Source organism: Salvia splendens, chromosome 8 (genome assembly GCF_004379255.2).
Source record: "Salvia splendens isolate huo1 chromosome 8, SspV2, whole genome shotgun sequence".
NCBI classification, from domain to species: domain Eukaryota; kingdom Viridiplantae; phylum Streptophyta; class Magnoliopsida; order Lamiales; family Lamiaceae; genus Salvia; species Salvia splendens.
In genome coordinates, this window is record NC_056039.1 from 10,343,224 (window position 1) to 10,367,159 (window position 23,936).

Genomic DNA, 23,936 nt, shown 5'->3' on the forward strand with positions numbered 1-23,936 from the left:
TTAATTTCTAGGATTTTTAATTTGCTTTGTCTACGATTTGTAATTTTAATTTCTACTGAACAATGTATTTTCTCGGTTTGAATTGTTCAACGTATTGCATTTACGAGTAAAATAGGTTGAAGTTGTGAATAGTGCAATTTATTAGTTGTGGCCCGGGTTGGGGCCTGCAGGGTTAGAGCAGTTGTGGCATGAGACTCAAATTTAGGGGAATGATGATGTGGATGGGACTTGAGGCTTGAATCCGGGCCAGGGTTAAGGAGGCTCGAAAGGACAATTTCTCAAACTCTAGCTCTGAGATCTCAAAATTCACATAGTAAGAGCATTTCCAATGACAGACAAATACTCCATTCGTCCCTCAAAAGTATGCACTATTTCATTTTTAGTCCGTCCCACAAGAATATGTATTTTTTAATTTTAGAAAGTCATTTATCTCTAATGAGGTGAGACTCATTATCCACTAACAATACTTTATTTACTTTTTCTCTCTACCTCTCTCTTACTTTACTAATTTTTACATTAAAATCCGTGCCGACCCCAAAGTGTATATTATCTGGGGATAGAGGGCGAGGGAGTACTAATCTAAAAGAATTGTTTACTCAATATTTACTTCTTTCCACAAAAATTAATTATTTAAAGAAGATAACATAGTACTCATTTTTTTAAATATGTAATTTTACCTTTTGTATATAGTACAAAGAAATTTTTAATTTACTTTTTTTTCTTTATGAGATGATCTGACCAAAGCAAAACGTTCTCAGATCAAGAGGGAAAACAAGAGTAGAATTTTATGACATTATAAAAGGAGTATGAGATTGTGATGCCATTAAGATTCTTCTTTGTATTTTGTCTATGATTTTGGTGCACCTATTATTTTTGAAAACTATGTCGACCTCTGTTTAATTCCTCAAAATTTGTTCAAGGCACAAACAAAAATGAAAAACCCCTAAATCTACGCCAGATTTCTTAAATTTTACTGAAACCCCAAACCCTTTAGCCGCTCACTCTCGTCGATTTAATTATACTCTTCTGCAGTGGGTTCGAGTTAAACTTGTGTGTACGCCTCAGAAATTTGTGAATTTGGTTAACTGTGAAGCAAATTTGAAGCTTTTGGTGCACCATGAACGCTACCATTATTGGTAATCAGTTTCTCGTTCAATTTTATGTGTAGGATACTTCATCTTCTCCGGGCACCTTTTGCTGTTTTACAAACTTTGTTTTCGGGATGCATGCAGACCCGCTACAGGGTGACTTTCCAGAAGTGATAGAGGAGTATTTGGAGCACGGAGTTATGAAATGTGTCGCCTTTAATCGCCGTGGAAACCTTCTTGCTGGTATAATTTTGCTGTGATTTTCTATATCTTAATTACAGTTCTGTTTTGTTTATGTTTACTATCGACAATGTAGCTAAGTAGGGTTTCTGAGCAGCTCGTTACTCTACTTGCATTATATTCTGACGGTGCATGAATGGAGACAGAATGCTTGGCAAGCCTTTGAACGTGTTTTCTCACCCACTCTGTTTGTGGAAACTCGAGCTCTTTGGCTTGATTTTAGCATATGAGTCCCGGTCTTGATGTTTTGATATCTTCCATGATTTCTGTTTCTAAATGTAAGGACTTTTCATAGGTTCTCCGATGAACTGTGCCAAGTTCCCTCATGTAATGCGCCAATAATATTAGTGTGATTCATTCATAATTAAAAAAAGACTTCTTGACACCCTTTTGAGGAAGACACCTGGGGCCGAAAATGGAGATTTTGATAGAGAGGAGTGTAAATCTTTTGAGTGTGTAGGAAGATCCAAATCACAACGAATATGTTCTGTAGATATTTTGTTTTCCTTACCAGTGTGCAATAGCATATGCATTGCTGGATTAAACTGTTATTGATTTGAACGGAAGACCCACCTGTACTATTCCTATATCATACAGAAAAAAGCATAATAGTTAGTTCTTGAAGAATAAGATGCGAAAAAAATATATATAGACTGTTCCCTACGATGCAAGACATGCATTGATTTGATTGTTGGTTGCACTTTTTGGTCCATGTGAGACATGGAAAAAAGGCAGCCTTAATTATTCTACTTATCATTAATAAAACTTCTCCTCACTAAACTTCTAACTGGTTGCCTAATTAATCAGTAATAACTGGTCGTTCTGATTTTTCTTGTTCTTTTTTCCTTTGTGTTCGTGAAGCAAGTTAAGGATTCCTCTTATCTATTTGTTATACTATGTTCTCAATTGCAAGCTAGAACCATTCCAACTCTGCTATTTGTTTAATATGTTCTGACCAGCTGGGTGCTCTGACGGAAGTTGTATCATATGGGATTTTGAAACCAGAGTCATTGTTAAAGAATTTAAAGATAAGGAATGCGCTGCCGCAATAACAAGTGTTTGTTGGTCCAAGTATGGCCACCGCATACTGGTGTCAGCTGCAGATAAGACATTGATTCTTTGGGATGTTGTCAAAGGAGAGAGAATAGCTCGAACTGTCCTAAAACAAACGTCTTTGCAAGCTCGTCTGCATCCTGGTTCATCTACTCCGTCAACTTGCTTAGCTTGTCCTCTTTCATCAGCCCCCATGATCGTCGACTTACTCACAGAAACCACAATTTTGCTGCCTGTGTCATTATCTGATACGGGGAATGGTGCGACCCCTCCGTTACGCAATAAATTTTCAGATGGATCTGCTCCCTTTACACCTACTGCTGCATGCTTCAATAAGTATGGCAATTTGGTATATGTAGGAAATTCCAAAGGAGAGATACTGATAATTGATAGTATAAGCATTGCAATACGTGCTATAGTTTCTGTCCCAGGCAGTGCAGTCATAAAGAATATTGTATTTAACAGAAGTGGACAATATCTTCTGACAAACTCAAATGATAGAATCATCAGAATCTATGAAAACCTTTTGCCACTCAAAGGTGGGCTTGCTGCGCTGGATAAAGCAAACCATGAGTTTGCTGAGCAAGATCAGGTGGAAAAGTTAAAATCTACAGGGTCAAGGTCCCTGGCTCTTTTCCGAGAGTTTCAGGATTCGATCACCAGAGTGCACTGGAAAGCACCATGCTTTAGTGGCGATGGGGAGTGGGTTGTTGGAGGTTCTGCTAGCAAAGGAGAGCATAAGATCTATATATGGGACAGGGCTGGGCATCTTGTAAAAATTCTTGAGGGTCCAAAAGAAGCATTAGTAGATCTGACATGGCATCCTGTTAAACCTGTAGTTGTTTCTGTCTCCTTGACTGGCTTGGTTTATATCTGGGCAAAGGATTATACTGAGAACTGGAGTGCATTTGCTCCTGATTTTAAAGAGCTTGAGGAAAACGAGGAGTATGTGGAACGAGAAGATGAGTTTGACTTGGTGCCTGAAACAGAAAAAGTGAGTATTGCTTTGATTTCCACTTTGTTTTTCTTTTGTTTGTATCCTAACTGAGGTATTAATATGTTATCAGGTGAAAGATTCAGGTATCAATGAAGATGAAGACATTGATATTTTGAACGCTGAGGGAGATTCTGCCTTCAGTGATTCAGACATGTCGCAGGAAGAAATACGCTTCTTACCCCCTGATCCATGTCCTGATGTTCCAGAGATGGAAGATGGGCTGGTTGTAAATACTTCAAAGGATGGGGAAATCAGCGAGAGTGAATCACCTTTTTCCGAGGAGGCAGGGCAAAATGGTCATCTAACAAATCATGAATCCAGTCCCCTTGAAGGTAAGCTTTTGTGTTCCATGTAAATTCAGTTGAATATGATTTGTTCTGTTCTGTCATCGAGATCATTATGAATGTTTCTGTTTTTATATGGTAGTATAATGTTAATACTTTTGTAATGGATATGTTAGTAGTGATGGACATGTTTATATATACTCCCTCTGTCCTCAAAAGTGAGTAAAATAGGAGAGAGAAACAGAATAAGTTATGAGAAAGCCATAAATAGAAATGGGACTAATTTTGGTAGACGGACTAAAATGGAAAAATAGAACTATTTTTCGTGGATGCAGGGACAAAACAGACTGTAACAATATCAAGCAGAAGAGGCTTGAGGAAATTGTTCTTGTGCCAATAACCCTTTGGAGTTACGGAAATCCCTTTGTGGCTATGTGTTCCTTGTTAATACCACATTTATTTATATTTGGATTGTTCAGTTTTGAATTACTCTTCACAGGTAGGGAATGTAATTAGATAACAGAAAACTGTAGAACTTCATAAAAATGGTTTGAGTGCAAATTTAAATCGCTATCAGTTGCTCTTTTTTTTGTGTTATCGTTGCAACGGAGTATTGATGCCTTTTCATTTATATCGTGTAAATTATATCTAAGCCAAATGCAATGTTATCTTCCCCACTTCCATTCAAGGGATTGCAATTATTTTGCAGAAGATACAGGAGGAATGCGCTTAAAAAGAAAGAGGATGCCTTCAGAGAAGTTTATGGATTTTGAAACAGAAGATATTAAGATGCCACCATCAAAGTCAAAACCATAATTTTATTTGCTTGGAGCTGTAAGATGTCTTGTAGTTTGAAGTTTCTATTTTAGTATTTCTGAAGGGTGTTAGTTTTCATATCAGGATTCAGGATTTAAGATCTTGACCTGCACCACACCTTCAATTATTGTCTTCGGCCTCCACATAAGGCTGAATGCTTCTTAAATTTGAAAAAAAAAACAGCAACACTCATATTTGAAGCTATGTCCATCAGAATATGTATCCAATGTGCTCCAATATATTACTGTCTAATGCAATTTCTTTTATCTCTTTATTCTGATGTTCAAAGGAAGTTCCATTATAGAAAGACAGTTCTTGTTTTTAGATAAAATTTGCTGGTTCCACTGCACTGATGCTTGGTATTGTTCTTTAGTAGGATTGTTTTATTCCTTTTTTTTCATACTTTAGTTTTTCTGTTTCCTTTTATTTCTCTGTTTTCTTTCGGGTGAAAGAATCGGGTGTGGAAAGATGTCAGTGCTTTTGGTTGTGATTTCATAATACATTATTAATTTCTTTCCAGATTGTTCACCATCTTCAGGTCTGTTAATCTTAATGTTTAATTCCCTTCCTCGTTTCACAAATACGTTGAACTTTGTACCTGTATTGGTGAATGACAAATGAAGGTTTTGTATGCATCCTTATTATCGAATGCATTTGGTGATTTCGCCTTTCATGCCATTCAAGTTCATTAGGAGTTAAATCGAGAATCTAGTTTTCTACTTGACTTATCAATATTGGTAATTATCCGAATTCATTTAATGACAGTTGGATGTGGAAGATGAGATCAAACATCTGGTGCTTAGCACTTTTTTTTTGGTGCAGTTTGAATAATACTTGTTAGTGTATTCTTTGTTCTGGGCTGAATGCAGAGCATGCATAAGTATGTTGGTGGATGACAAAAGAATAACACAGAAGTGAATTACTGTGAAAATGTTGACCTTTTTCCAGCCAACAAGAAAAGCTAAGGCATAAGTCTAATCCTTCTATATTTACTTCTTTTGTATTTCTCCTCATCTTGGGAAGGAGGTAATATATTCCTGATCCCATTGTCTAGTTTTTTGTATGGCAGAAGAAAATAAATATGAATGCAAAATTGCAAACCTTTATTATCCATGTTTCCTAGTCCACTTTGTTTATGGTGTTATGTCTACTTTCTGATGGGTCACTCTTGACATCAACAGGGTTATGTGTAAAGAGACTACCCCAACAAATATATTGGAAGAAAATTTAATTGATGACAAATCAGTGGTTGCCGGAAGGAATCTTGCAATTTTCATAAGTGCTGTTGTAGGGTGGATTTAAATGAGCTGTTAAAACTGGAGAGGGTGTTTAGATAGTTTTTTCCTAGAATTAACATGATACAGAACAACAATATATTGTGGAATTAGATGTGTGTATCTGTGGAGTGAATGGTGTGATTAGGGAGTGTCGTGGTGGATGAACATATATGGCCATGGCAGTGTTTGTTGTCTTTACCTTCTAATTTATTAACCTTCATGGTTTTTCATTGAGGATATAATGCAAAAAGTACCTCTGTGTTGATTTTGATGGTTATTGGAGTTAATATTTCTTACATATCTGCATTAATGGTAGAGCATGCTTGTAGATTTTGATTCCATGTGTTGTTAAGACTTCCTGATACAGGCATTTGTGTATTCGATTTTCAGAAACTCCAGTTATTCTTACACCATGGAATTTCCATGTGCACTAATGGGGTAAGTTTCCTTTTGATATGGTTGTGTAAATAGTGTGCATCTGTATTGATTTAAGGCATGACCTGAATACGGAAAATGATTTTTATTTCTTAGGCAGATATAGGATAGCTAACTGTAGGTGGGTAACATAAAACAATGTGCCGTTTATCTGTCTGAGTTCCTCACAATCTTTGAGTGTTGTACAAACTGAATCATAAAGAAACTAGTTTTTATTTTCTGCGTATCCGGAGTTCTGTGTGCCTTTCAGGATATCTGTGGCCCCATTTGTTGCCACCTACAAAGTGTTCCCTGCGAACCCTGATGGTGTTCCGGCCTTCCATGCTCACCTTGATCTGCTCCTTCATGAAACCTGCAAAAGAACATGTGAATTCTTGAGCTTTCTCTGATTTTAGCCGTTGTAATGTTTAGCTCTCTTCGATCGTTTCCTCATATCCAGGGCTAGGTTTGTGGATCGCTCTTGGCTTCTTGCTGTTTAAGCAAAACCTTTTCTTCTCCCATACTTGACTGCTCATCTTTATCCATGTTTGCAGTAGTTGGGTTAGAATTGCTTTCATCAGCACCCTCCATTATCTAGAATTAACAGAATATTGATTTTGTATAGAAACACTAGCTTCCAACATCCCAAGAAGAAAAGAAAGATATCAAAACGCTCAAGCACTGTAATGGGTATCATGGGTTTGGGAAGTCAGAACTTTTACATGCAACGAGTGAAATACTATAACTACATTACTCTACAAGTGACAAGTTTTTAACCGACAGTTTAGGCAACATAAGTTTAATCAGGATGTAATGAACACTGCTCGATCTCTAAACAAAATCAAGCAAATCGAAATAAACAGTTAGACATGTGTTAATGATTGATATTAACCAAACTGGCAGAAACACGGTAAATTCAATATAGCTCCGTTTTTGTGATATAAATGAGAATGCACTACCACAACTGATGCCAAAAGCTTTCACATATGTACATAACTTTGTACACCAACCAGAATCTAGAATTTGCAAAATCGAACAATAGAGAACAAAATGTGTAATCGAAATCCATACAAATTACTACCAGTCATTCAGATACTGAATTAACAAAATTGAATATTGTCCAGCTTCTGAAGCAAATAATTAGCAATTAACCTTTTCTGAGAAGTGGCGAATAAATCATTTGTGTGCATCGAGCGCAAATTTCTCAAGGCCCAAATCCTTCTCCAGAAGTCTCCTTACAGACTACAACGTTAGTGAGCTGCCAGCATAATCCAGATCATTCAAAACTGATAGTAGTAAAGTAAAACGGCAGCTGTTATAAAGGCATTTAACTTCGGGAAAGGTAGTAATGTCATTCCAACCAGTCAATATGTCTTTTTACCACCCTAGTCAACTACCATAATACAGAGGTAACAGAAAATTTGAATAAATTCAAGTTAGTGTGATTATAATCACAAAAGCTAGGAGCTAAAATAATGCCAGTGATATATAATCACAAAAGCTAGAGCTAAAATAATTAGTCTCATCATGTCGCAGTCTTATATCCCTAATATGATCACATCTTCAATGATAATCTGTTTGAGGCACAAGGCTCATATAAATAGGTAATAATAGCACAAAGATCATGTAGAAAGATTCTAATTCTATGCAAATGCAAATACATCGTGCACTCCACATACTTTTGACTACAAAATATCAACTTACTTGTATTCTTGTTCTTGGAGGTAAAGGAATTTGAGATTGGATTCGGGGATGGAAATAACGGTTCAAGAAGATATGCGACATCATTCCAAAAGTAGCTCACGCCTCTGCGCTTTCATTGCTTTCCACATGCCATCAATTACATACTTGCATGTTAGGCTATTTGGTGCATACCCTAGTTTCGCCATCCTATCTTGGAATTTGATTAACTCAGAGGGGTCACCTACCTCAGAGAGTACCCTTACTGCTGAATTATAACACTCTGCATCAAAGATTTGAAACTCCTTGGCATAGAAACTCAATAGTGATTCAACTTCAAAAATATTTTTCTCTTTGCACAACCCATACACCAAAGATCTGCAGATTTGGATATCTAGTGGCAAACCAGATTCAATCATTTCCTGCATCAACGAGAGAGCCTCCATGCTTCTTCTTAATTCACACATAACTCTGATAATAGCTTCATATGCACTCATTTTAAGCTTCAAACTTTTTGACACCATCTCAATTTTCAACTCCAGTGCTTCCTTGACAAATTTGCCTCTAGAAAGGGAACCAATTAACTCATTATACACTTCTGCATTCGGCACATAACCATTTTGTGACATCTGGTCCAACAGAGACTTTGCTGCAAATGGCCTGTCATCGTAACATAAAGCAAGTATCAAATAACAATATATATCTGGTGAGACCATGATGCCATAACGCACAAGCTCAACCACTAGATTCACTGCAGATATCATCCTATCAAGATTTTGATAACCTTTTATTAGCAGCCAACAAGTGAAGTCATCAGGGCTAACTTTGTTTCTAATCATGTCAAACAACATTGCTCTCGCCTCTTGCATCATCCCCTCATTGCAGTATCCATATATTAGAGTATTATATGAAACAGCATCCAACATCAACCCTCTTTGAACCATCAGACTGAAAAACCGATGAGCCTCTCTCACACTATCGCCCTTACATAGACCATTAATCAAAGTTGTATACGTGATCAAATCAGGAACCATGCCTCTCGTACACATGATATTATACAAATAAACAGCATCCTTCAACCTCCTATTCTTGCAATACCCATCAATTAGCATGTTATATGTTACTATATCTAGGTCAAATCCCTCTTCCTCCATCCTCTCCAAGAATACATTCACCTTACCCATATGGCCCTCCTTGCACAAGATGTGGACCAATATGTTAACTGTGCATGCATTAGGACGTAACTCAATTCTCAACATCTCTCGGTGAACTTCCCAGCATTTCCCCAAACAGTCCATCTTCGACAACCCATTCAAAAGACAATTAGTAGCAACGATGCTCGGAACAAACCCGAGCTTCACCATTTTCATAAAAGCATTAAAACCATCTGTGACCATATCGTATCTGAGGTATGCCTTGATGAGCATATCAAACACAACGGGATCCCAATTACAGACATTAGCACTTAAAAGCAAGCTCTCATACACATTGGACATTTCAAAATCACTCACGTTTGCATTAAACTGCACCAATTCTGACATGATTTTCATAGCTTTCTTAAAATTCTTAGACCAAACCAAAATGTGGATCATAATACAATAAGTATACGCATTCGGTAGGAGACGCAAACGATTTCTCACCCAACTGAAGAAACTGAGAGCTGCTGATGAATCAGACTGGCATCTCAACAATACTCTTGAGAGTTCAAGGCTGGTGAAACGACTAAATAAACCTTGCTCGTAGAGATAATCCAGTGAGGCGTGGTCGTTTTCCTTGATGGAAGAGCAAACTAGGGCGACAACGTTGTTTGGATTTTCGGATTGGGGTAGAAAATTGTAGACTGGATTGGTTATAGGCTTATGAGAGCTTAGATACTGGAGAGGAGAGAGAGAGGTCGAATAACTTCTAGGTTTGGAGCTACGAATTGGGCCAATCAACATTGTACTTGGAGTGTAGCTACACAATGATCAATACAAGGTTATAGAGAGAAAATTAATAGGAAAGAAGATGAAGCTACCTTTAATTTCCCAAAATTTAGAAGTGGAAGGCTTGAGATTTGGACTTGAAACTTCCGAGAAGGAAAAAGGAACTGGGCTGAAAATCGACGACGCGAGCTCGAGACAACCAGGACAACTTGTCGGTGGCTTTGGAGGTATCAGAGGGAGAGCAGGGCGGAAATCGGATGCGTGAAGTGGGGTAAAACTGGTATGGTGTCGATGCGGCGAAACTTATGGAGGGGAGATTTTGTGCTCATCTTACAGACTTGACTACAAAGCAACCTTTAGCAACAATTAATAGTCTATATTGCAAAAATTAAAACAGATTAACAAAAAACTAAGATGAGCATTCATAAAAGATACTCCATCTAATCCTGCATAAAAGATGTGCACTATTGAGGTATGACCTGAATAAGGAAAATGATTTTTATTTCTTTTGCCATTTTTCTTGGCTATAATGGTCGGGCAGATTTAGGATAGATAACATAACATGAAATCTGTCTGAGTTCCTCACATTATTGAGTTATATACAAACTGAATCATAAAGAATCTAGTTTTTAACTTCTGCATATACGAAGTTTTAGTAGGTGATAAAATAAGCGGTGAGTGCCACAATAACAAGCATAGCTGCCCCCAGATTCACCAGCAATTGCCTTTCCTGATTGAGCCATTTCATCTCCTTCTTGTGTTTCTGCTTTTTTAAAGCTCCATATGATTCTTTGTTGTCTGTGTGCTTTTCAGGGATATCCGTGGCTTCGTTTTTCTCCAATTTCATTGTCTTTGCCTCAGGTGATTCAGAACTTAGCATGCTCTCCTTATGTACCCTCTCTCTCTCTGAAGCAACGTGCTTTTCTTTAGTTTCACTGCTTTCGTTTTTCGCATCATTCTTGGAAGTTATATTTCCAGTACTTCTCATTGGAGTAAAGCTTCGGCCTCTTTGATCACCATCTCTATCATGTGCATCCCTGCCACTCCTTTCCTTTTTTTCGGTTTGGGAAACTATGTTTTCTAGATTCACATCTCTAACATCTGGAGTACTTTCCTTTTTAGGGGAGGGAGGAAGAGCGCCTTCTTTGCCAACTTTCTCTCTTGGGACTGTAATGCTAAGTATCCCTCCGTGGAACTTGGCACGAGCTGAATTCATTTCACCATTTTCTGGGACTTGAAAGTCCTCCAGAAAGCGACTCCATTTGTTGCCACCTACAAGGCGTTGCCCGCGAACCCTGATGGTGTTCCGGCCTTCCATGCTCACCTTGATCTGCTTCTTCGTGAAACCTGCAAAAGAAAAGGTGAATTCTTGAGCTTTCTCTTATTTTAGCTGGTGTAATGTTTAGCTGTATATATTGACAACTCGATTCGCTTACTCACCAGGAAGATAAATATTGAGAATATGAGATTCATGATCTAGTTGCCAATCAGACTCCGGCTTGAGATCTTCGTAGACTGACCGGACCACACCTGGTCTTGTTCTCCGTCTAGAACCGGCAGGACCGCCACCTCTCGGACTCATTGCCATCTCCTCTGCAACTAGTTTCTTCTTAATGTGGTAGATCTATCTTTGAACTCTATAACATCAACTATGTGTGTGTGTTTGTGACTTCCTTATGCATGGATTTTAGACACATATATATACATATATGAGCTTTGTGGGTTTAGTTTATTGATATGAATGAAAAACTATTGGTTGGCAATAGGATTGCTTGTATAGTTTGCCTTGTTGGGATTTGGATTGGTGAAGAAGGAACTTCTTTTCCCCAAAAGATAATAACTAAACTAGAAAAGTGATTACTTTGACAAGGATGAAAACTGGTCATATTACTTGACCTTGTATCCCAAGTAAGAATATCCTGTATTTGATCATTTTCTTTTCCTTATTCTGTAAGAATTGTGATGACTCGTCATTAATTGCTTCCATTTACACATTTACTAATTCAAGTCAACATTGGATAGAAAGTGTGACTAGGATATTGACTCGTTCTGTTCAGGACATTATTTCAAATATATTAGGCGGATTATGTGTTCAATTTGATAAAATTTTCCTTTAGTATTCGAAGAAAGGATAAAAGAAAATGATTATATCCACATAAAAGTCAAATTAAAATATGTTTACCCAAGACATGCAGTGTTTGGCAGTAGGCTGGAATAAATTTTTACATACCAGTTGTGATCAAATTTAAATAATTGTTTGGTCACCCTAAAAAGTGTTTTTACAAATATCTAATAATATTATCAATTAATGAAGACTCGTACAAATTAAATTAGACATCTCTATATTATTCTTTGAATTTTAGTTTGTACGACGATGTAAAAAATTAACGATTTAGTAGTACTCCCTCCGTCCCAAAGAATATGCACTTTGGGTTCAACACGAGTTTTAATACAAAATTGGTAAAGTAGATAAAGTATTGTTAGTAGAGAATGAATCTCACCTTATTAGAGAGAGAAAATGTTTCTAAAATTGGAAAGTGCATATTCTTGTGGGACGAATTAAAAAGGAAAAGGTGCATATTCCTGCGAGACGGATGGAGTATTATTTAGGGTGTCACGTTTATAGAGAAGTTAGATAGGTACGTAGTAGCATGATCGATAATGTGGTGGGCCTACCGCCCATGATAATGATAAGCATTTCAATAAGGTTACCTTGCGTGGTCTATTTCTTCTCATAAGTATTTAGTACTCCTAGTATTGTATCTTCATCGACAAATTACTAATCAAAATATAAAATACCTCATAAGCTAATGGATCTATATGTAAACACATAACAGTCCTCAAATAATACAAACAGCGATACAAATAAATTACCTCGTAGCTTAGCAGCAAAAAATATATTTTTTAAAAAACTACAGGGTAACTAACTAGTAGTAGGGCAGCATAACTAAAAATGTCTCATATATATCCAACAGTGCAAAAATACAAACAGCGATACAATAAATTAAATACATGGTGGCACTGGTTGAACATGAATAAGTAGGGTTCGAGTTATTAGGGAAAACAAAAACTAACATGCTCCACTGGTTTACCAGAATTCTAATGCCTACAAGTTTCACCTCTCTAATTTTTAACTTTCAAATCTATTAAAAAAGTAATCCGTATTTATTAAGGTTGCTAGTTTCAAAACTAGGGGATGTTTAGAAGTGACTTAACTCAATAGCCGTAACTGGAGCTATAAACAGAGCCATAGCCCCCACTTTGTCCAGAAAGATTGGGATTTGGAGGCTGAGATGTGTATGCTGAGCCATGAGCTGCATAAGAATTGTAATCGGCAGATGAAGCAAGTTGAGCTTGCGCTTGGGCTTGGCCTGCAGCCGCTTCAGCCATAAAATTCTACCAAAAGATGTACATAAGAAATGAGTACTTACAATGGACTATAAAAGTAATCAAGTTAAGAAAAGGAAAGATGTACTGCTGCAGACAGGTGAGTAGTGAAGTGGTAACTCTTCCCCACCAACAGATGAGAGATGAGTAGCAGCAGGAAAATTAAGAAAATAAACAAGAATGAAAAGAGAAACAACAAGAAATTGTATAAAGTCATCAATTAGCTGCAGTAAGACATTGTGATCTATTGGCCAGACAACATTCTTTAAAAGTCTTGGGTCATAGAAACTTGAGACCAATTACTACTTAATATATCAAAGTTCTCAAGAAGATGGAAAAGTAACACCTTCCATAGAGTAGACGTCAGGTCCCGAAATTGTTCTGAATCAAATTATTAAGAAAGGCATACAAAATTTGGGGCACAAGAAATGTCATGGGATACCATACATGTATGTGCAATGCATGTAAAGCTAGAAAAATACACCTCCAATTTCTGTAGGTGGACAAGAAATTAACAAAATAAAGCAGTTATGTGGTTTAAATAATGAAAATACCTGAATCAGTTGCTGAGAAGTTTGGACTTGAGAAGTAGTTCCACTAATCTCAACTGTCATTTCTCCAGGAGCCCCCCTAGTTTCTTGTATAGTAACTGTGGCACCACTAACCCGACGAATGTAGCTAATATTTGCACCTTGTGTACCAATTACAGCATCTGCATAAGATAATGGGATTTGCATTTGCTGTGTGACCTGCAAATTTATCATTTCCATTTATGCCTTTAGTAGGAAAGTAATGATTATGGTACGATGAATGATTATATATCTGGTTGCAGGTTTGAATAATCAAAACATGATTGTTTCGTAATTTTTCCACTCTATTTTGTTGTAGATATGTAATATACAAGTGGCCAGTTCCTGCGTAATAATAATGCATGGTTACAAACATGCCAGAGCTAATAGCATTGAAATAAAAAAAACTTGGTTACTTTCAAACCTGCCTTATGATGATTTTATCTCTGTAAATTTGAGGCACTAAATAAAACCCTTTTTCATCAGTGTTTAAATGACTCGAATGCGAGTTAATACTGAAACCAGTAACAAATCACACAATTAACTTCAGAATACCAGCAAGCACTTACTCAGCTCGCATGACAACTAATGGGGAACTCATGTAAAGAAGGTTCAGGACAATCAACATATATATGGACAGTTCAGATGGGAACTGAATTGTAAGAGGAAATAATTTTCCAGCGTCCACCAACAAGAGGCCAACGATCACTACAGCAAGGGAACAGTCCCAATCTAAACAACTTTCTGACTTTAAAGGCTCTGGTATTGATCTTTGATCAAGAATCTAGTCATACTTCATTGACCAGATAGCTTTAATGTTGGGAGAAAAAGATAACCTGAGTGATTATTGATGGAGCGGGCTGGCTGGATGAGGAATGCATCGGGCCTTCTCTTCCATAGGCAGATATACCTTGATGAGGTTGTTTTTCGGGAGGTGGCATGTCCACAGGAGGGTAATAATTATCAAACTGCCTAGGAGGAGGCATGAAACGGGGGCTAGCTCCGTATCCAGGACCTGAAGGTGCATTAGGTTGAAAAGATTGAGGCGGGGGACCCCAAGGCTGAGCTGGAGGCATGTGTTGTTCCACTTGAGAATTGGGCATTTGCATCTGACAAAATGATCAGATAGTAAGATCCAGAAATTATGTTCAAATAATAGAAATTTGATTCTATATGGACTTTTAATAGGACACATACTTGCATTTCAATTAACGGAATTATGCTGCGATCTACTAAAAATTTCCTCAAATGAGATGCAATCAACTCAATCGCCTTATGAACGCCTGCAGGCTCGCCAACTATCTCTACGATTCTGTCATCTTGGAGTGCAAAAACTGGCAGTTCTTCTGCAACAATTTTGCCAGCACTATATATATGAGTAATTGATATAGGTATGGTGAATATTAGACTATAACAAAAGATAGTCAAAGAAATCATAAACTATTACTCCCTCCGTCCCACAGTAATTGTCACTCTTATTGTGGGCACGTGTTTTAAGAAATGTAAAGAAAAGTTGGTTGGAAAAGTTAGTGGAATGTGGGACCAGCTTTTTTATATTGGTTTTACAATAAAATGTGAGTGAAGTGAGTTAGTGATGTGGGACCTACTTACCATTTATGGTAAAAATGAAGTGTGACAATTATTGTGGGACGGACCGAAATGGGAAAGAGTGACAATTATTGTGGGACGGAGGGAGTATCTGATAAGCTTCTAATTAGTCTATATCCTTCAATAGACTAAAACAAGCACTCAAATCTTCCGAAATGTATTATCAGGGTAATAAATCTATCTAAGCATAGCCAAAAGTAGAAAAGATTATGAATCACAGAGTGCACACTGCACAATCATACTTATGCAACGTTAAACTCTTATTTCCTAACATGTAAAATGGCTGCCGGGTGTGGCAAACTTTGATCCACTTAGACTATACAGTAGCAAATTCTGGGAAATGGATATAATTATGCACAGCATTTCACGAACCTGGTTATGGCTATTTATGTCGAAGGAGAAAATATCAAAATCAGACAAAATGGATAGTCTGCAGACATGAAAATGCAAACAGTTCCCACATGCAATACAGAAGTCGTAATCAGGTCACATATTACCAGCAATTCAGCAACCTTCTAAAAGATACTGGTTTGTTAATAGAAAACAGTCAGTCATATTAGATTTTCATGTTTTTCGTGTTTACAAAAGGAACCATACATCAAACCTAAAACTTAACTCACTTACCTCTTGGTACAGTTAAAAAAGAAGAGTCTGAACAATTCATATGTACAAATAGACTATTATTAAAACTTTAATCTTTCCCAAGCTACTTACAGGTTCTTCTTATAGTAAAAAAATGCCTCTTATGACCAGTCAAGAGCTAGAGTAATACCATTTTGCAACATATTGGCATAACATAAGAGGAAAAGAATAATAATCGGTAAGAGAAGAACTATCATGCATACAGTTCATATTTTAAATAAAACATGATATACGATTAACAAAGAGAAACACCTGCTCCAAGTACCCTAACCACACAAGTAGAATCTTCTTGAATTGATTTGACAGTAGTGCCTTGTTTCCCAATTAAACTTCCTGCTTGAGCAGCTGGTACAAGAAGCCTTGTAGAGACCTTGCCTACTGCACCCGTGGGTGGTTGAGTGGAATCATTGTCCAGCCCATCCACAACACGTTTGTGCACCCTGAGAAGACCATCTACAGCAGGTGGCAGAGGTGAATTATGCTCTTCCTTTGCAGATACCATAACCTATCCCCAAAAAAGGTTGGCATCAGGATAGAGTTTGTATTGTGAACTTTTGGCAATAAACTGAAATTTACTCCAAGAACAATAATAATACATAAGCAACCTAAAAACCCAATTTAAGTAATATTTATATCATAATAACCGTGAGATCATGCTTCCAATAGTAACTGCAGGATATAGAGAACAAACGAAGCACAAACGATTAAACCACCATAATTTAAGCGTTGAATGGCCAATACAAGATTTATTTTTGGTAGGAAGTGGAGATAATCTTATTATCAGAACCCTAACAAGTCCTCTGCATAGTAGGTGGACAAAATTGGCAGGAACATTATAGTTGATAACAATATTATTATTGACAGCTTAAAGAAGAATAATCATTTTACAGGTGAACTTAATGAACGAACAGACGAGATGTGAAGTTTGTTTGTAAATTTGTTTAAAGTAACTTGTTCAACTTAGGACATAGACCAACCGTTCTATAGCTATCTACATTAGTTATAGATTTCCTGCGTATGGCCAGCTTGAATAACAACTTGGCAGATCAGCTGATAAGAATGGAACTAGGTTACTAGAATAATAAAAAAATATAATAAAAATAAATATATCTCCACGTGTCAACTTTTTCTTGCACAACTGAAATCAAAACCAGTTTTATTAGGTTAGACATGTTCTGCATTTGTTTCCACCAATTCAAGTGAAACGCACTCTATTAAGGCATGCTTAGTCTTTTGAACCAATTATAGATTATTTTACGCCTACTTACCATGCTATCAAAACCTTAACCCATGCATTTAAATCACTGTATGAAAGTGGGAAGACCACAACTACATTAGTACTAGTTCCCTCCCCAATTTTTGTAATTTACCAACCTGATGATCCTAAATTTTTGTAAGTCAGGATGATTCCTAATAGAGCCTTCTTAGAATTCCCATAGGTTGTACACAATAGACATCATCCTAAGGGAAATGCTTTTAATCTAGCCTAATGAATTGCCAGCAAAAATTCTATTCTTCCATATCCAGAGGGAAATAAAGATGGGGTAGTGAAATGTTAATGACTGCATTTCTATTGTTTTAAAACTGTTCAGTGATCACTTCTTCAAGAATGATAAGGAGATTCATTTAACATATAAAAATTAAACATATCTCTCACTTGTATGAATATTACACTCCTTCAAGCATGAGCACGAGCCTTTTTCTTTCTCAATTTTGAAACAGATATGTAACTATTTTATTACAGGTAACAGTATGAGTTGAATTCACAGCCTTTTATTCAGTCTTTATGTGTGGCCACCTCATATAGAAAAGATTAGAATTATTTCATCGTTACTAACACCAACAAATCTCCACAACTCACAACTCATAATATACATTCACAACTGAAAGCCCACAGTGATAAGATACAAAATACTAAATTATGAAAAAGATCATGTGCCATTGAAGTGTTTCCTTGCAACTAGATTGAAGGCCGTTTCAGTATCCCATTGATAACATACTATCACCACACACCCATTTGCGTTGTTAACACTTTAAAATTCTATCTTCTCTTTAGGGCCATGAGTCAAGAAGAACTTGCAAAGGAACTTGTTTAAAAGTACCTACCTCAAATAAAAAGCACTCTAAAAGGATTATCATCAACTATAGCCATGTGCTTATGGATAATCCCAGTGCAGAATTCACACTTTATAGCTTCATCCTAATGAATCAAGGAGATGCCATAACACAAAATATATCCATGCACACACATCTATAATAATGATGCATGACATTAGACTCTAACTCATATCAATCTGCAAGGTTCACGAATATCATATAGTATCAAACAACAAACTAAATAACTAATGCACTTGCAATATCCCCAAAAGCTACGACGGAACTCAGTGAAAAAGTAACGGGTGAACAAGTCTCTGACTACAAACCATCCAGGCTCTTGAAATCATGAACTAATCATTTATAGCATGTTGACATTACAAAAATTAAACATCCAGAATAATTAAATATCATACACATAATAAGCATAAATAGACATTTCAGATCAATACGTTCAAACTCATATTTTTTACTTACAGCTCTTTCTCTTGTTCCCGGAGGACCATCAAGAATCTTAATTCGAGCTTTTGTCTCTTCACATGTTCTCTTTATGTACTCTCCTTTACGACCAATTATACTACCAACCTTCTGCGCAGGCACCAACATCCTGAAAACGCTCTCTCCTGGCCATCCTGGCCATCTGTCACCACCTCCATCAACAGTTTCATTGGTAAGGTTCTTTTCTTCATCTGTGAGTAAGTTCTCTGGCATACCATCTTCTATCTCATGTTTGTCTTCCTCTCCAGGTACATGTGAAAACTCATGCACAAATTTTTGTTCATTGTTATGTTCAGCTTCAGGTTGATATTCTTGATCATTATCAGGCTGGTATCCAAGCTCATTCTCGGGTTGGTATTCATGCTCATTCTGAGGATGGTATTCATGATTCCCATCAGGCTGATATTCTTGTTCATTGTCAGGTTGGTATTCCTGTTCAGTGCCGGGTTGGTATTCTTGTTCAGTGCCGGGTTGGTATTCCTGTTCATTGCCAGGCTGGTATTCAAGTTCATTTTCAATTCCGCTGTTAGGTTGATATTCATGTTCATGTTGTTCTTCAAGTCCGGTGGGATTCTGATCAATTTCCTCCATAATATATCAGCTGAGCAATGTAAATTAAAATGGATGAGGTCAGCACAAATTATGTGCATAATATCAAACGTTAACAAAGGTGCAACTTCAATCATATATTTTCCTAGTACAAAAAAGTGAATTGCCATTCCAAGAATCAAAATATTGCAACAATAGAAAGGTATAAGTGAGCATATCATGCGATTTGAAGGAATATAAGAATGACTTCATTTTTTTAGAGAAACAACCAGAGAAAAAACATACTCCCTCCGTTCCACAGTAATAGAGGCATTTCATTTTGAGCACTCGTTTTGAAAAAATGATAATAAATAGTTAAAGTAGAGAAATAGTAAAGTAAGATAGAGAATAGGGTAGATAATACTCTTCTCTACACTATTCTCTATCTTACTTTACTCTTTCTCAACTTTAACCATTTATTATCATTTTTTTCAAAACGAGTGCTCAAAATGAAATGCATCTATTACTGTGGAACGGAGGGAGTAAAATTTTAGACATACAATAAAAAGAGTGTGTAATTTCCATCAAACAAAAAACTAAGCATCACTGGAGTAAATAAGGGTGGCAACAATCTATCAATTTTAGGAAGAACGTTTGACTCTAAGACAATATGAAAGTACAACGAAAAAACCGAAGGGCTTAATAACAGCAAAGTGTAGTTAAATGTCCATGCAACAAGCCAAATTAAGAGCAATGAGAGGGGTTGCTAACTTGCTATCTGGGAGTGAGAGGGGACAAGTCTTCGTCAAATCTAAACTTGAAGTATCACATGGAGCAACTATATAGTTTTAAATACCAGAGAAGCAAACCCTTTTGGAAATACACATGTCTTGCACACCAAAACTTCCAAGGACCGGGCCTCCAGGCCTCAAAGTGTAACCCCTTAGGCAAGCCTCTGTAGGGGTGTCAGATAACCCCCTAGAAAATGAATAACATTACTAAAAACCACCGACCCCCATCCTCCCAACTAATAGCTAAAACGGAATAATACCACAAGTGTGTGCCTTTTATAGAAGAGACATTGAACTCCTTTAAGCGAAGGGTACTATAGCATGAGTATTCCTTGGACGTATTTAACATCTATATCAATATCTACATCTACATCTATACCTATATCCATATCCATATGAAAGCCAATTCCATCTATGTTTGGACATTTTCCCACCAAAGATTCATCCAATGTGTATAATAGTATAGTACAGTTTGTCAAAAATGTAACTCAAAAGATGAAATCTGAATTCCAAAAAGTGAAATTTTATTTCCAAGAATCAAATCGGCCTTGGCATCTGATTACCTATTGGATAAACAGAAACTCTAATGCTTAAACTAAATACTGAGATTTGGAGCTTATGTTTAGCCTCCAAGTTTGGCCCACTACAAGTACAATTCATCACTCCTAAATCTCAGATATGCAATCACCTTTAGCTATGAGATATTTCACAAAGGAAATCCTTGTTTGGAGAATGGTATGTGATGTGATGTGAGAAATTTGGTCTGATTTGCTAATTGGGGAGGCGATTTCGCAAGATATCTAATTTGTGATGGGGTCAATTTACCTGCTTTTGGCCGTTGGCTTTGGCAGCTTATGCGGAGTCGCCGGGTCGAGTGGAAATGCTGCGCCGCGCCGTGTGCTGCTTCGGGAGTACAGGGGTGAGTGACGGCAACAGAGATGGTGGAGCGGCGCTTATGGACTAGGGTTCCAACTTCCAACCCTTGAATGTTCCAAACTTGTGCAACTCGAATTGGCCCTATTATTTTAATCAGTTGTCTATTTTATTTTGTGCCCTTTGATATTTTTTAATTCAGACCTAATAAAAAATTAAATGTTATTTTTATTACTATATTTTTAGAATATTACTAGGGTTTTGATTGATACCATGAAATTGAGAGCTTGAAAATGAAATTGAATCCTTCTAACAATTTAGTTAGCACTTAGCACCCATGATATTAGCACAACTCTTTCTTTCAAAATAAATTTAAAATCGTCCCTCACCACACCCTAAATCATTTGTTTCTTTATCCACTCCAGAGGAATAAAAATGCCCCTCTTTCACTCAAGACAAATTTTGCTATGTAGTGATCTAAAATAAAAAAAATGTATACTACAATTGATTAGAGAAACAATTCAAACACTTAATGATGGGAAAATGAGGAAACTTATTTTCACCATAGCAATATAAAGAACACGTGTATCTTAAGAAGATATGCAAATTAACAAGAAATTGAATCTCATTTGGGTCTTAGTATTTGGTTGATGCATGATAGATTAAGTATTTCTTACATCCGTTAATTAATTTTGTAATCGGTTCCGCCCGCTTTTTTTACCAAAAAAAATGTCATATTCGAGTTCTTTGAAAGGCTTTACTTATATCATGTCCAACTCTCATTGTTAAAAGAAAATAGTGCCCCTCCGCTAAGTTAGAATTTGTTCAGGTTATTGGATATGGCTGGGTTTAGTTCTAATGGATTATGGTTGTTTTAAGTTCCTTGTTTTAAAACTGGACAGCCCTAGGTTCAACTATGGGCCCGCACTATTCACTTTACCAAGTGCCCAAATTAATTATCAAATTTTTGGTGGGTTTTGAAGCTGTATTGAACAATACACCGAGAAATAAGGTTGAATTTCCTAATTTGACCATCTGAAATTAGTTTTAATCCCCAAATCGCTCCAATGAGGGTATTTTGTTCATTGAGTAAATCAACCGCATTACAAATAATTTATAAACATTGCTTGATGTTTTGTAACTGGGAACATAAGACTATCCTCATCAGTGATCCTCATCCAATCCAACCTCAATCAACTTTTTAATAAAATATTCATTTCTCTTTCATTCACATATACGACCCCCAACTTAATAAAACTTTTACTTCTATCAATGACCCCAACTCAACCCAATACATTTTTTTCATATACTTTTAATCAATATAAATTTTATAATTTTATTCAAATATATTAAAAACTAATATAAAATTTATATAATTTTTTTATAATTCAATTTTATAATAAAAATTATTACACATTCATATATAATTGAAGTACAACATAATAAAAATACACAAATAAAAGAAATACGGTACAATACTAGAAAATAAATAAACCAAACTACAAACTAAAGTGAAAAATAAGAAAGATAACAAAAAAACAAATTAAAACATTGAATAATAAAAACAAATTAATAAACAAACGAGTAAAGGCAAAAAGTGGTCCTTAACATATGACGATTTTATGATTTTAGTCCAAAACATTATCTTTTGAATTATTTGGTCCACCACAATTGAAAACAGGCCGGATTTAGTCCTTTTTGGACGGCACGGTTAAAACTTGACGGTTAATGCATGTTTAAGCTATTTTGATGGAATTAGGTAACTAAGTACTCCTGCTAAATTATTATTAATCATTTATCAAAAAAAGTTTCGTGCAGTGGCGGAGAGGCAGCGCACCGTCGCGTTCCTGCACCATCCCGGCGGCGGGAGGTACTTCTCGTCACAGTTATTCTTCGAGAACATGGACGCGATGGAGAACGGCACCGCACCACCGCCAATCGCGCAAAGCAAGGGCGATGGTTCTCGACTAAAGTCTTTGCTGGATAGAATATTGTGAAATTGAAGTTCAAATCGAAGAACAAACACCAAATTAGGATTCACCGACAGCGTCAAACATAAGAGATTCAATTCCAGAGCTCAAATCCCGATCGATTACTCAGAAATTCTAGAGGAAAACACATCTCACGAGCACGATCTCATGAAAACAGCTGGGTGGTGGTCGTTGCTTGGCTGGGCAAACTTAGAAGGAAACTTCTTTGCAACCATGGCAATGATTTCCCTCTCCAAGTTCAATTTGTTGTAAATCTGAGCCATTTTCGTTGAATTTCTATGTTCCATTTTAGAGGAAGTCCGCCCATTTTGTTGGATTTTTTTTGTTCCATCTTCGATTTGGTTTGGTTGTTAGGGTCAATTCTGGTCCAAGGTTGTGACGATTTCCAGTTGAATTTTTGGGCTATAGCAATTGCTGGAAATTTCAGTGATTTAGTTGCACACATAGTGTATGCGTTCATTTATCAATTCATTATTATTTCATTGCTTTTTGATTAGTGAAATTAATGGGATTGTTATGATTAACAAATTGATTTAATTTCATCCATTACTAATCATTAATTCAAAGCAATTGCTTAATTAATTAATTTAAGTCGAGGAGCGCATTGGAGGAGATCGTGGGGTCGATAAAAACGTTGGGCGAAGGATTGTGAGAATGGAGATGGCGAGAGATGGAGGCGGTGTGGATGGAGATGTAGATGAAGCGGAACGAAAAGATGTTGGAATCCCATAAGCAAATTGTTGATGCGCTTTTGAAGGGATTATTTGAGCTTAAGAACAACAAGAAGAAGGTGAAAACAGACACACCTGCAGATTCACCTTAGTAATGTATTGTATTTTCTTTCCTTTTTTTCAGCTTTTTTGATAAATGTTTATAATACATGGAGTTTGATGCGTAATTTAGTTTTAAATAAATTAAATATTCTAATTTAAACTCATAATCTAGTCAAAATAGCTTAAACATGCATTGACCGTTAATTTTTAACGGTACCGTCCAAAAAGGACTAGATTAGACCCATTTTCAATTGTAGTGGGCGAAATAATTCAAAAGATAATGTTCTTGACTAAAATCGTAAAATCACCATATGTTAAGGACCATTTTTGACATTTAGTCTAAATAAAAGTAATAAAACATTTAAATGTTTAACCAATAAAAGGAAGACATGTGGACTTGACCCCCAC

The 23,936-nt window shown here is 36.5% G+C and overlaps 4 protein-coding genes across 9 annotated transcripts; 1 reads left to right on the plus strand and 3 right to left on the minus strand.

The window, feature by feature from the left end:
- Nucleotides 1–732: 732 nt before the first annotated feature.
- On the plus strand, nt 733–4,752 carry LOC121743566 (protein RBL-like). The gene is made up of 5 exons (XM_042136892.1): nt 733–1,136; nt 1,233–1,331; nt 2,288–3,375; nt 3,449–3,710; nt 4,372–4,752. Exons 1-5 carry the CDS (start codon nt 1,118–1,120, stop codon nt 4,476–4,478), a joined length of 1,575 nt encoding a protein of 524 aa, XP_041992826.1. The 5' UTR covers nt 733–1,117; the 3' UTR covers nt 4,479–4,752.
- Nucleotides 4,753–6,256: 1,504 nt separating this feature from the next.
- Nucleotides 6,257–10,216, minus strand: LOC121744295 (pentatricopeptide repeat-containing protein At5g40400-like). Of its 6 annotated transcripts, none has more exons than XM_042137788.1 (3): nt 8,098–10,216; nt 7,874–7,991; nt 6,257–7,427 (listed from the first exon to the last, which is right to left on the minus strand). In XM_042137788.1, exons 1-2 carry the CDS (start codon nt 9,787–9,789, stop codon nt 7,986–7,988), a joined length of 1,698 nt encoding a protein of 565 aa, XP_041993722.1. In that variant the 5' UTR covers nt 9,790–10,216; the 3' UTR covers nt 6,257–7,427; nt 7,874–7,985. The 6 variants fall into 6 exon arrangements, with proteins under 6 accessions (XP_041993722.1, XP_041993718.1, XP_041993717.1 ...); XM_042137784.1 differs by having other exon boundaries at nt 6,257–6,542; nt 7,322–7,427; nt 7,874–10,209; XM_042137783.1 differs by having other exon boundaries at nt 6,257–6,763; nt 7,322–7,427; nt 7,874–10,209.
- Nucleotides 10,217–10,381: 165 nt separating this feature from the next.
- On the minus strand, nt 10,382–11,636 carry LOC121744296 (inactive protein RESTRICTED TEV MOVEMENT 2-like). The gene is made up of 2 exons (XM_042137789.1): nt 11,215–11,636; nt 10,382–11,121 (listed from the first exon to the last, which is right to left on the minus strand). Exons 1-2 carry the CDS (start codon nt 11,360–11,362, stop codon nt 10,427–10,429), a joined length of 843 nt encoding a protein of 280 aa, XP_041993723.1. The 5' UTR covers nt 11,363–11,636; the 3' UTR covers nt 10,382–10,426.
- Nucleotides 11,637–12,718: 1,082 nt separating this feature from the next.
- On the minus strand, nt 12,719–20,905 carry LOC121745308 (flowering locus K homology domain-like). The gene is made up of 7 exons (XM_042139155.1): nt 20,717–20,905; nt 18,552–19,173; nt 16,233–16,485; nt 14,928–15,076; nt 14,567–14,839; nt 13,716–13,910; nt 12,719–13,170 (listed from the first exon to the last, which is right to left on the minus strand). Exons 2-7 carry the CDS (start codon nt 19,161–19,163, stop codon nt 12,991–12,993), a joined length of 1,662 nt encoding a protein of 553 aa, XP_041995089.1. The 5' UTR covers nt 19,164–19,173; nt 20,717–20,905; the 3' UTR covers nt 12,719–12,990.
- Nucleotides 20,906–23,936: the final 3,031 nt, after the last annotated feature.